General features: G+C 47.1%; 1 protein-coding gene across 1 annotated transcript in view; it reads right to left on the reverse strand.

Annotated features, from left to right (window-relative positions):
• The window catches only part of LOC126547794 (uncharacterized), a 100,686-nt gene that overhangs the window by 14,059 nt on the left and 73,005 nt on the right, over window positions 1–13,622 (reverse strand). Inside the window, exon 4 of the mRNA XM_050195786.2 lies at window positions 7,881–8,045. Within this exon, the coding sequence (XP_050051743.2) occupies window positions 7,881–8,045 (165 nt within the window). The remainder of the gene's footprint in view (window positions 1–7,880; window positions 8,046–13,622) is intronic.

Raw genomic sequence — 13,622 nt, forward strand, 5'->3', positions numbered from 1 at the left:
AAGAACGAGCGGCCACGGTCTGTAAGTAACTGTCGAGGTGCACCATGGTGGAGAATAACGTCATGAAGGAGAAACTCGGCGACGTCGGTTGCGCAACTAGTCGACAACGCCTTTGTTATCGCGTAGCGTGTGGCGTAATCACTACCGACGGCGATCCACTTATTCCCACTAGTCGTCGTCGGAAAAGGGCCAAGCAGGACAAGGCTTACGCGAAAAAACGGTTGAGAGGGAGCTTCAATTGGATGGAGTCGTCGGACAGGTGCCAGGGGAGGTTTCTTCCGGCGCTGACACAATTCGCAGGTTGCGACATAACGGCGCACAGAGCGGTAGAGACCCGGCCAGAACCGGCGTCGTACGCGGTCGTATGTACGCAAAACTACAAGGTGTCCCGCCGTCGGTGCTTCGTGAAGTTGTTCGAGAACGACGGATCACAGATGACGAGGAAGGACAAGGAACAACTCAGGGCCGTCAGGGTTGATATTGCTGTGGTAGAGGATGCCGTCATACAGCACGAACATGCGGCACATGCCGTTGGTGCTGCCGGTGAAGCAGCGTACGTCAGAAGCTGAACGTGGCACAGGGAAACTGCGTACGGCGCGAACTTTTTCCGGATCTGGTTGAACACCGGATCGTTCAACGAGGTGTCCCAACACGGTAATCTGACGGCGCCCGAATTGACACTTCGTGGAGTTCAGTTGGAGGCTGGCTTTCCGGAAGACCGCAAGAATGGCAGTGAGTCGGAGAATGTGGCTGCCGAACGTGGGAGAAAAAACAATAACCTCGTCAAGGTAACAAAGACAGGTGGTCTCCTTGTACCTCGCAGAAGAGAGTCCATCATACGTTCAAATGTCGGAGGAGCATTGCATAGGCCAAAGGGCATGATATTGAACTGATATAAGCCATCCGGCGTGATGAAGGCCGTCTTCTCGCGGTCCATTTCATCAACTGAAATCTGCCAGTAGCCCGATCGAAGATCGATGGACGATGTTAAGAACGGCCCGCTGAGGTGCAAGTTTTGCCAGCCAGTTGCGACAGCGGCGTCAACTTTTCTTGGAAAGTTGCATGCACGTTGATGCACGTTGAAGCACGATGCACGATGCACGTTGAAGCCAAACGGCGTCACTAAATCTACTGTGTGCGGAGGACAATGCCGCGTCCTCGCCTCTCCGTCGCGGGAGCCGAGATGAGTTCAACGAACCAGGCTTTATGACTGAACACGCCACCGCCGACCTTGTCTGCCGCGAGTGCCTGAGGGAACGTAGTCGGAGCCCCCTTCCCACGCGCCGTTCAAGACGCAAGACAATGGACAACTGGCGGCCGCGCTGCGGGGGTCAGCTCGGGGAATAAAATGCGCCTTTCCTGACGTAAGCCCCGAGCTCTGCGAAGACCATCTGCCGTCGGTGGGGGCCGTGAACCTGTGCGGAAGTGCGTGCGTGAGTGTGTGCGTGTCCCTCCCGCAGAGAGACAACCCGTCTACGACGACTGGTCGAACGTTTGCCTCACCTTGGGATCGAGGGAGGACCGAGTGTTTATAAACCGCTATTGTGCAGCTGCTCAGTGTACTTTCTCTCGCAGTCATGCTAGACTGATGAACTGCAACGTCCTTATGTAGATACTGTAAATAAACCCATATTCCTCGTTCTCGATGAGCAGGAGTCCTTCCCTTCAACAACGTCCTCAGCGTGGATAAGTTGGACGACGGCATGGGCCAGCTACCATCTAATTCATGCCCGACTCCAATCTTGACAACTGATTACGAGCGATGGGATTGACCTCCCAATCCTTACAACGAGAAGTATTTAGCTCCGTACAAGCAGTCTAAGGCGTCATCGATGCGTGGTAGTCTGTAGACTTCTTTTCGCGGGATCTTGTTTAAGTGGCGATAGTCGATACAAACACACCAGGTACCATCTTTCTTTTTCACAAGGACGACAGGCGAAGTCCAAGGGCTAGTTGATGGCTCGATGACCCCTTTGCGGAGCATTTTGTCCACTTCTGATTGGATGACTAGATGTTCAGCATGCGATAGACGATAGGGACGCCGATGAATAGGATTCGTGTCTCTAGTGTCGATATGGGGGTGAACAACAAATGTTTGGCCTAAAGGCCTGTCGCCGAAATCAAAGATGTCACTGTACGATTCAAGTAGGAGACGTATGTCCGTGGCCTGTGCCGAGATGAGGTCAGGTGCAATCATTTTCGTCATCCGTTAAGGAACCAGAGCTGTGAGCTGCAATTGGCGCTAATAAACCACTCTCGGCATTCAGACTCTCAATGTCAAATTTGGAACCACTAGAAATGCTGGCCAAGAACATGCCGGCCGGAATCACTTGAGGGCACAGGCTAAAATTCATAAGTGGTAGAACGATGTCGTTATTAGCAACCGTGACCAGCGTACGCGGAACATCAATGTTTCGGTTCAAAAGCACCTCGATGATGGGGCGAAGCACATATTTACCGTCAGGAACCTGTGGCTAAGCGGTCAAAGTGACGTAAGTAACTGCCTCGGGTGACAGACGCACATCGTGAAGCGAGCACAAGTGCGGTGGGGCCGTGCTCGGAGCATCGGCGAGTTGAGGCAGTTCTAACTGAAGAACGCCGGTCGCGCAATCGATGAGAGCAGAATGAGTGGGAAAAGTCCAATCCAAGGACAACGTCGTGAGGGCAGTTGTCGATTACAGCAAAAAGAACAGAAGTAGGGCGGCCGGCTATATATAAGCGCGCAGTACACATTCCAAGACTAAACAGCACGCCGCCGTCAGCCACACGAAGCACTCGGGCAGCTGCTGGGGTGAGGACCTTCTATTCTTTAAACGTCTACGTAAGCTAGCACTCATCACAAAAACATGGGCTTCAGTGTTGACTTGACGAGTGCTTGGACAGGTACGCCGTCTGTTTCAACCTCAATTACGCTTCTCCTTGCGGGCACAGGCAGAGGATTTGCTGCAGTAGTAGGCAATGCAGCACCACCTCCGAGGGCTGCATTTCTTAGTTTTCCGAAAGGATGCCGCCAAAAGCCACAGAGGACTAAAGGCGACGTGGCTGTGGCGAACGGGAAGATGGGCGACGTGTTTGCGGTGAGCGAGACTGGTGTCCGCGCGGCGATGGTGAGCGACTGTAGCACGTGTTCCTAGCAGAGTTGTCGGCACTGTTAGACTCGGCGGTGGGCGAAACATTGCGGGTCTTTCCATTAAAACGGCTCAGGTTGGTCGGCGTGCTAGGTGTTGAGGGCCACGAGTTGCGACAGTATCGGGCGACGTGACCAATGCGGCAACAGGTGAAACATATCGGCTGGTCGTCCGCAGTTCTCCACTCAGTCGGGTTGCGATAACGCGGAGAGAAGCGTCGGGGGTGGAGCGAAAATAGAAGGGCGTTCCTTAGCTCTGGGATTGCCGACAGCACAGACAGAATGTAATCCAATGTTTTAATGTTCCTGGCGAACGATGGCTTGTACTAGGAAAAGTGGTAGCATCAGGGCTACGCCAACAGAAAGCTGCGGGCGCCATCACATCCAGTTACGTCGAACGATTCTCACCACGTCCTCTGATGGCGACGCATGCTGCTGTGCGGGTTGATCTTCACACGTCGACGTTGCGGCAGTATTGGGAAGTATGGCGAATGGTTGTAAGACGCGTCTGCTTTTTGCCTGCTCGAATTGTCGGCACTCTTTAATGATGGCATTAACTGTATTACAGCTTTTGCACATGATCAGATTAAAGGCGTCGTTGCAGCAATGCCCTTAAGCACGTGCCCGACCTTCTCAGCTTTTGTCATGTCGCGATCGGCTTTACGACAAAGTGCCAGCACGGCCTGGATGTACGAGACATAGGACTCCGTGGGGGATTGGGCACGGGAGGCTAGTTCCGGCTTTGCGGCAATTTTACGGTCGGCTGGTTGGCCAAACTCTGTCAACTTCCCTTCTTCGTGGTTTTCGTACCCCACCTTTGCCGTGCCTCGTAGGTAGAACAACAGGTTAGCTAGCATAAGCGTAGGGTCCCATCTGTTGATTCCCCTCACGCGTTTGTACATGACCACCCACTCTTCAACGTCGGCGCCATCGGTCCCGCAGAAAGTTCCAGGATCCTTGGGTTGCACAACCACAACCGAAGGCGACAGCGGCGTCGGTGGCGACGGTGACGTTGGAGGCGGCATCGACGTTGATACCGCGTGCTCACCGTCATTCGTGGTGCGGACGGTGATGCGACGTCCACTGCGGAGCTCCGTTTCCAGCCATGGTACCCCGCACCTCCCATCAATATGTTACGGGGATGTTGGGAGTATATAAAGACTGTATTTACAATATATATACAGGATGAGTCAGAGTAGATAAGATGGCTGACCACCAGTAATACGCAGCAGCCAGCGTCTCGCGATCTTCTTCTTCCTCTGTCTTCTTTCATCCTTCCGTAACAATATTAAGAGAAATCTTTAGCTCGGGCTCATCTTTCATGCCGCCTATTCAATACATGCAAAACGAAGAAATGTTTTTCTGAGATAACCCTGTGACCGATTTTAATGAAATTTGATGCATTTCAATGAGGAAGTTGAATTCTTTCGGAATCTTGATTTAGGACCCTTCATGATTTAAGAAAAAATTTCGCACATTGGTACAAAAAAATAGAACAACGAAGTTTACAAATTTGTAACTCTGCACCTAAAATAGATATCGTAGTTCTGTCAACTACATCCGTTAGAGCATCTAATGCCGACAAACTTGGTGTAATAAGGTACAGCTTACGGGAGTTTGTGACACTGCTTATGCGTTATCCAAGAGTTATATTCAAAAATTAGTAATAACTTTCACAGGGGTGTATAATCTATCAATTTTGTCCGGTTTAGATGCATTATTAAATGAAGTTTAACGAACTTTATAACGTTTTTTTTATCGCTGAGCTAGTGTTGTAACTTTGATAGTTAGTTGTTCTAAATTTTTCAGTGTTCAACATTCCCTTTTTTAAATATTGATGGCCGAAATAGAATATACACTTCCTAGAGTTAGTAGACAGTAACTTCTTTCTTTTAAACGTTGAATTTTCATCCCGCTCAAGGCAGCGACTGACGAGAAAAACGATCTCTCCTTTCCCATGTTGTCGGACAGGAGCCCCTTACCTAAACCTTCTTGAAGTGATGGCGCAAAGAAACAGTAAACGACGCTAAAAAAAAAAGCGAATTCGTACATGGTGCTTACTTCATAATTACTGCGGGATGCCGCTTCATCATTAAAGAGAAAGATGGAGTGGATGTACAACTTCCCCCTTGTCACTTGCTGAGGTCTTTGTCACTGTTGGCGAGAACGGCGTAGTCCTCCATGTCACCTAGGCCATTTGGCAGACAGCACATCAGTAGTGCTCGCGGTATACAATCGAAGACTGCGAAGCTTGTCACGCATTGCGCTGTGATCCATCGCGCGACTTGTATAGACTGCATGTTTGACGCGCTCGCACAACAGGACCGATTGTCATGCTCGAGGTTGTGATTAATATGCCGTAATGACATTGATGCGGCCCTAACTGCGTCGTAAGTCAACAGAGATAAGACGGCGCGAAATACACAAAGGCAGCACGCGCAGAAGGGCTGCGTACGCGGCATAGTGATCCCGGTGGTGCCGGGTGGCTTAGCTCGCTGCATTCTGAAGCGCAAGAAAAGGAAAATAAAGCAAAAAAGCACGTTATATCAAAGTCACAAACGTGAATATGAGACGAGGCGCGTTCTGAGGCTGGAAATTTTAAAGAAGAAAGAAACTCGCGTTATATTAGTGCAAATATGGTTCTGCGCCAAGTTTGGCTTTCGCTAAATTTCTTTCAAATAAAATTTATTTAAAGTAATGAATCTCAGATTTCCTGAGATGGCCAGTGGGTTATCAGGGATGCCGCATATATGAGGGATGCCATATATATATGTATTCAGCGTTTAAAAGAAGGCTGAGAGTTAAATGTGACCCTTCCGGTTTTTTTTTTTAACCTTCACTTAATGCACTGTTTCTGCATTCCGCCGCTATCAGAATCAGCTGCAGGGATTCGGAGCAGCGACCCCCATGTTCAGCAGGGCAACAAATGCATAATTCGACTTGCACAGCTGCTTCAGGCGCTTTGGTGGTAAATTATGGTCGGAGAGTGTACACAAAAGGTACCGTATTCTTGCGCGTATAACCCACAACCCACAACAGCGTATAATCCGCACCCCTAATTACAACAGTCCGGAAAGAATATATATATATATATATATATATATATATATATATATATATATATATATATATATATATATATATATATATCCCCGCGTATATTCCGCGGGAGTAACTGCATACAACACTGTTCAAATCTTTGCAAAAAAAGTCTCTATTCGCGGATGCACGAGTCGTCTACGTCGTATCTTCGACCAGTGGCTCTGTTCCCCATTCTTCGGCGCTGCTGACAGAGCTGGATTCACACGCCGGGCGTTGACGCAAACGGAGTAAGGCTTCACGGCAGCGCGGCGCGCGCTGCCGTGAAGCCACACTTCAAAGCAAGGTTCTCCGCCATTTAGTTTCGTTATCGGTTAGGGATCCCACGTCCTCCTCACCCCTGCGTGTCGAAGATCCCTTCTCCCCTTTTTTATGGTCGCCCATTCTGTTCCGCTTTAAGGGTCGCCATTTTGCGTTCAGTAGTTAGCGAATAGCGCACGCGTTGCCGGCAAACATACGTCACTCGTTCCCGCGGCAATCGCTCAGTCTGCGCGAAGCCCTACGCGATACAGCGGTGAGCCAAACCACCGTCATGAGTATCGGCTCCGTCGCCGTTGCGGATGCGAGGGCTTCTCCGTCTGCGCTGTCACCCACTATCCTATCCTATTCACGAAGAAAACTCGCATATAATCCGCGCCCCCACTTCACTGTCACATATTTTTTGAAATTTTGGTGCGGGTTATAAGCCCAAATTCACGGTAAATTCCAGAATTTTCTTCTTAAGCGTAATATTGGCTATGAGAGCTTCCATCTAAATATACATGGGAACGGAGAAATTGATTTGCTTGGATTCCATTGCACTGATTTCTGCTTAGATTTCTCGCATTTGAAAGAAAGTCTCGGCGTCTAGTTAATATATTAGGCAGATTTTTTGTTTACTCGGTCCGCCAGATTTTTTTCATAACGTATATTAATATGTAAAAAAAAAAAGCAAGAAAACTAATTTATGACGTTTCGAACTCTGTAACTCAGTAATACATTAAGATATCACAATGCTTGCACTTCTGAAAGCCAGCTTTCTAGCTTTTTAGGCGCAAAGTATGTTTGCGCAATGTAACCTAAGCAGAACGCTAATCAGGGGACCCCTTTTAGCATCACTCTCTGCGTTTCTACCTAGTGGACATGTCCATTTCGTCTGCTGCTGAAGTGATGATTGGCTGTGGCGCGTGGTTGCTGTGCACGCGCAGCCCACCAGAGCCAATCAGCACTTCAGTAGCAGACGAAATGGACATGTCCACTAGGTACTCTCACAGAATACCAACCCCCCCCCCCCCTCGTACTCGGATTTAAGTAATCGTTAGAACTCTTAGAATGGTCGAGAGAAACAAAGCAAATGGGGGAAATATGGAGGTTAACTAGAAGGGCAAATCCCGTGTGCTACTTTGCACTGGGGAACAGGGAAGGTAAAGAGATTCAGAAAAAGGGAGCGCACACACACAATCTGAGCCCGTCGTTATCACCGCAGACTATCGCAGCACACGATCGATTTTAGCACAACGAACGCCACAATTAATCCGGAAACTTCTACTACGGCGTCTCTCACAGGATATCAACCAACTAACCAACCGATGGTCTATTTTCCTTCTCAGCTGCCTCGCTAGCAAGGCGGTGCACTTTGCATCCGCGCGGCGCAGCCTGGCCGCTGTAGCCTCACCTTTGTGACCCTGTAGTAGAGGCTGCCTTCGTGAAGGAGCAGCAGCATGTCCAGATTCTGCTCCTGCTCGTGGCGGGCGCACTGCACGTACGTCATCCACGACGGCATCACCGCATCGGCACCGTCCACGAAGAAGCGCACGCGGCCGCTGGCACCATCGATGGCCTGCGAGCATGCGACCACGTCACTCCTCGGCTCGGAGACCAGGGGAACAAAACACGTCCTTCGGGGCGTAATCTAGAATTATGGAATTTTGGAGCAGACCATTCTGAGGATAGCAAATAAACTCGAGTGCAAGCTGAGGATCGCGCAAGAAGGAATAGACTGCGAAATGATTCCTTAGGAGAGCTTGTCTCACTTTCTTGCCTGACAATGACTAAAATGTCATTGATTACTTGTATGTTACTTTGGCCGTAACATTTGTTACCATTACACAAACGCATTAAACAGAACGGTCTCGCTTGGCTGTCTCATGTGTCATTTGCAGCCCCTTGCACGTTTTTTATTTTCTTTCAAAAGCGCTTTTCGAAATTCTCGTCCGTGATCTCTCAACCCGCCGCGGTGGCTTAGCGGCTATGGCGTTCCGCTGTTAAGCACGAGGTTGCGGGCTCGATTAAGAAAAAAAAAAGTACAAAGAAAAAAGAAAAGCGTGCGTGTACTAAGATTTAAGCGCCGTTAAATAACTCCAGATGGTAAAAGCAATCCAGGGAGCCAATCTACGGCGCGCCTCACAATCATATCCTGGTATTCGCACGTGAAAACACAGAATTTCATTTCATTTGTTTTTTTTTTCATAGTCTCACGTTTTCCTGCAGAGACACCAGCAGCCAGACTGAAAACTCGCTCAACGTTTGCATGGAAGACGGGAAGAGTGGCGTTCTAACGTGCACCTTGTACAGGGTTCTGGTTACTCAATGTCGTGATGCTCGCGTTTGAGGGCCCTGTGAAGCGAATAGCATCGTTATTGCTGAGGCTTTGAGAAGGCGCGTCTGGTAGGCCTATGTAAAGCAGAAAAAAGTCGTCCATAGGTCATTTACTGACATCAACACCCGAAGTGGTCATTGATATATATATATATATATATATATATATATATATAACCTTTCTTTTTTAGCTGTTCTTAGTCTCGAGTCGTCGCTGTCGGCATCTACCTGAGTCCCCGGTCTTGGCGGAGCGTCGATCTGTTTGGATCTATTGATCCATTTGATGTGGGGCATCAGCAGTGCCCATAAAGTAGGTCGCATATCTTGCGAGTCAGAGCAACAGCGATTGAAATTATCGGTCAACATCTGGTGGCACCCCCGTTAAAATACAGGAACAACTACCGACGCCCGACTTTTACTACTGTAACGCGTTACGCTACTGCCTAACTAATGTGTGATTGCATCATTTTGCACTGATGCTTTAACCTCGTGTTTCTCATAACATATTTCGCGCGAATAAACACTACTGCAAACAAAATGCAATCGGTTTCAGAATACTAACACCTAGTTGTCTGGATAAATGAGGGAAATCACTATTTGGAAAATCATAAAATGGCACTCAAACCTAAAAGAAAGAGAAACGCTGCCAAAAGGAAACGCAGGGGGTTGTAAGAGAACTACGCGATAGCACAAGGCATCTGCGCTTTTGCTCAGACTTGCCTGCGGTGTTGTGTCTAAAACCAGACGACTAATCTGGACTAGAGCTTAATGAAATGATTGCACGATGTAGGCTGGCCAAAAATAATAAATATACAACTGCAGCAGTACAGTGATCCACTGGCTCGGCGTCCTTCCGTGTTTTGCTTACAGCAAGATATTCGCGAAAATACTTATCAAATGCAGTATATATGGGTAGCCAGAAGGGGTATTTGGTACGTGTACAAAAAAAATGTTGATTCGCAGTTGAGAAAAATAAATGAGAAACGGACCGGTAAGTATTACGCAAACGATAGAAAGCTCACTTCTCCTCTTCCACCTTTTTTGTTACCTTCAAAAATTCTGCCGAGACAACGCCGGAAGTAGCGGCTTGATTTGCAAAACAAAAGTAGCAATCGAACTCCGAGATAACATGATGAAAAGTGTCAATGAGAAAATTGTAGAGCGACATGAAAAACTCGCGATACAGCTTTCTGTGGCTCAATGCGATTGGCTCCCTCGCGCAGCTTGTGCAAAGGAACCAATCGCGACTGAGAATTTCGATCCCGATCGGGCTTGATCACAATCAGAAATGCGCCGCGTGACCCCCGTATTAGATATACAAATTAAATATTTCATCAGCGCAGTGACCCTCTAATTTTAATTTTTTAGTCATGTAATTAAACCATGAGTTTATTAGTACTAAAGTTGCTATAATCAGCAGCTGTAGCTGTCCGCAGGTCAATCGGGTAATTAATTATTCAGTTAGTACTAATAGATGCTACTCAACAGGAGTTGTAGAGGTCAGCAAGCCGATCGGTGCACTTTTAAAATAGTAGGAATAAATCCAATGCACCTTCTCGTGATATACAGGGTGCTCCAGCTAACTTTAGCCAGCGTTTGAAAATATTCGAATGTCACGTAGCTGGTCAGAACCAAGGTAAGGTTATTTGTCGTCGCTTGCAGATACTCAAATTATTGTTTTCATTACGCCTATTTAGACAATTATTCTTAATTAATTAATGAACTTATCGAATATTATAATTAGATGAAAAGTGTCAATAAGAAAATTGCAGAGTGACAAAAAACTACCGATACAGCTTTCTGTTGCTCAATACGTGCTGCAAAAAAGTGTTTTTCCAAGCGTGAAAGAAGCCCGATAATACACGTAACGTGACTGGAGCGGCCAGTCGCGCGGCAATTTTGTGTGCATTTGCGGGCTTCTATCACGCTCGAAAAAACACTTTCATGTAGCACGTATTGAGGAACAGAAAGCTGTATCGCGAGTTTTTCATGTCGCTCTACAATCTTCTCATTTACACTTTGCATCTAATTATAATATTTCAGAAATTGATTAATTAACTAGGACTATTTACCTAAGAATACCTGGCTCCGGACAGGCCACCATTGGAATCTGAACCTGGCAACGTTTAACGTTAGAACGCTATCTAGTGAGGCGAGTCTAGCAGTGTTATTGGAGGAATTAGAGGGTAGTAAATGGGATATAATAGGGCTCAGTGAGGTTAGGAGGACAAAAGAAGCATATACAGTGCTAAAAAGCGGGCATGTACTGTGTTACCGGGGCTTAGCGGAGAGACGAGAACTAGGAGTCGGATTCCTGATTAATAAGGAAATAGCTGGTAACATACAGGAATTCTATAGCATTAACGAGAGGGTGGCATGTCTTGTTGTGAAACTTAATAAGAGGTACAAAATGAAGGTTGTACAGGTCTACGCTCCTACATCTAGTCATGATGACCAGGAAGTCGAAAGCTTTTATGAAGACGTAGAATCGGCGATGGGTAAAGTCAAAACAAAATACACTATACTGATGGGCGACTTCAATGCCAGGGTAGGCAAGAAGCAGGCTGGAGACAAGTCAGTGGGGGAATATGGCATAGGCTCTAGGAATAGCAGAGGAGAATTATTAGTAGAGTTTGCAGAACAGAATAATATGCGGATAATGAATACCTTTTTCCGCAAGCGGGTTAGTCGAAAGTGGACGTGGAGGAGCCCGAATGGTGAGACTAGAAATGAAATCGACTTCATACTCTGCGGGAACCCTGGCATCATTCAAGATGTAGACTTGCTCGGCAAGGTATGCTGCAGTGACCACAGGATGGTAAGAACTCGAATTAGCCTAGACTTGAGGAGGGAACGAAAGAAACTGGTGCACAAGAAGCCAATCAATGAGTCAGCGGTAAGAGGGAAACTAGAGGGATTCCGGATCAAACTACAGAACAGGTATTCGGCTTTAACTCAGGAAGAGGACCTTACTGTTGAAGCAATGAACGACAATCTCATGGGCATCATTAAGGAGTGCGCAATAGAAGTCGGTGGTAACGCCGTTAGACAGGAAACCAGTAAGCTATCGCAGGAGACGAAAGATCTGATCAAGAAACGCCAATGTATGAAAGCCTCTAATCCTACAGCTAGAATAGAACTGGCAGAACTTTCTAAGTTAATCAACAAGCGTAAGACAGCGGACATCAGGAACTATAATATGGATAGAATTGAACAGGCTCTCAGGAACGGAGGAAGCCTAAAAACAGTGAAGAAGAAACTAGGAATAGGCAAGAATCAGATGTGTGCGTTAAGAGACAAAGCCGGCAATATCGTTACTAATATGGATGAGATAGTTCAAGTGGCTGAGGAATTCTATAGAGATTTATACAGTACCAGTGGCACCCACGACGATAGTGGAAGAGAGAATAGCCTAGAGGAATTCGAAATCCCACAGGTAACGCCAGAAGAAGTAAAGAAAGCCATAGGAGCTATGCAAAGGGGGAAGGCAGCTGGGGAGGATCAGGTAACAGCAGATTTGTTGAAGGATGGTGGTCAGATTGTTCTAGAGAAACTGGCCACCCTGTATACGCAATGCCTCATAACCTCGAGCGTACCGGAATCTTGGAAGAACGCTAACATAATCCTAATCCATAAGAAAGGGGACGCCAAAGACTTGAAAAATTATAGACCGATCAGCTTACTGTCCGTTGCCTACAAAGTATTTACTAAGGTAATCGCAAATAGAATCAGGAACACCTTAGACATCCGTCAACCAAAGGACCAGGCAGGATTCCGTAAAGGCTATTCAACAATAGACCATATTCACACTATCAATCAAGTGATAGAGAAATGTGCAGAATATAACCAACCCTTATATATAGCTTTCATTGATTACGAGAAAGCGTTAGATTCAGTCGAAACCTCAGCAGTCATGGAGGCATTACGGAATCAGGGTGTAGATGAGCCATATGTAAAAATACTGGAAGATATCTATAGCGGCTCCACAGCCACCGTAGTCCTCCACAAAGAAAGCAACAAAATCCCTATAAAGAAAGGCGTCAGACAGGGAGATACGATATCTCCAATGCTATTCACAGCATGTTTACAGGAGGTATTCAGAGGCCTGGAGTGGGAAGAATTGGGGATAAAAGTTGATGGAGAATACCTTAGCAACTTGCGATTCGCTGATGATATTGCCTTGCTTAGTAACTCAGGAGACCAATTGCAATGCATGCTCACTGACCTGGAGAGGCAAAGCAGAAGGGTGGGTCTGAAAATTAATCTGCAGAAAACTAAAGTATTGTTTAACAGTCTCGGAAGAGAACAGCAGTTTACGATAGGTAGCGAAGCACTGGAAGTGGTAAGGGAATACATCTACTTAGGGCAGGTAGTGACCACGGATCCGGATCATGAGACTGAAATAACCAGAAGAATAAGAATGGGTTGGGGTGCGTTTGGCAGGCATTCTCAAATCATGAACAGCAGGTTGCCACTATCCCTCAAAAGGAAAGTGTACAACAGCTGTGTGTTACCAGTACTCACATATGGGGCAGAAACCTGGAGGCTTGCGAAAAGGGTTCTGCTGAAATTGAGGACGACGCAACGAGCTATGGAAAGAAGAATGATGGGTGTAACGTTAAGGGATAAGAAAAGAGCAGATTGGGTGAGGCAACAAACGCGGGTAAACGACATCTTAGTTGAAATCAAGAAAAAGAAATGGGCATGGGCCGGACATGTAATGAGGAGGGAAGATAACCGATGGTCACTAAGAGTTACGGACTGGACTCCAAGGGAAGGGAAGCGTAGCAGGGGGCGGCAGAAAGTTAGGTGGGCGGAT

This window comes from Dermacentor andersoni, chromosome 1, assembly GCF_023375885.2.
Source record: "Dermacentor andersoni chromosome 1, qqDerAnde1_hic_scaffold, whole genome shotgun sequence".
NCBI classification, from domain to species: Eukaryota; Metazoa; Arthropoda; class Arachnida; order Ixodida; family Ixodidae; genus Dermacentor; species Dermacentor andersoni.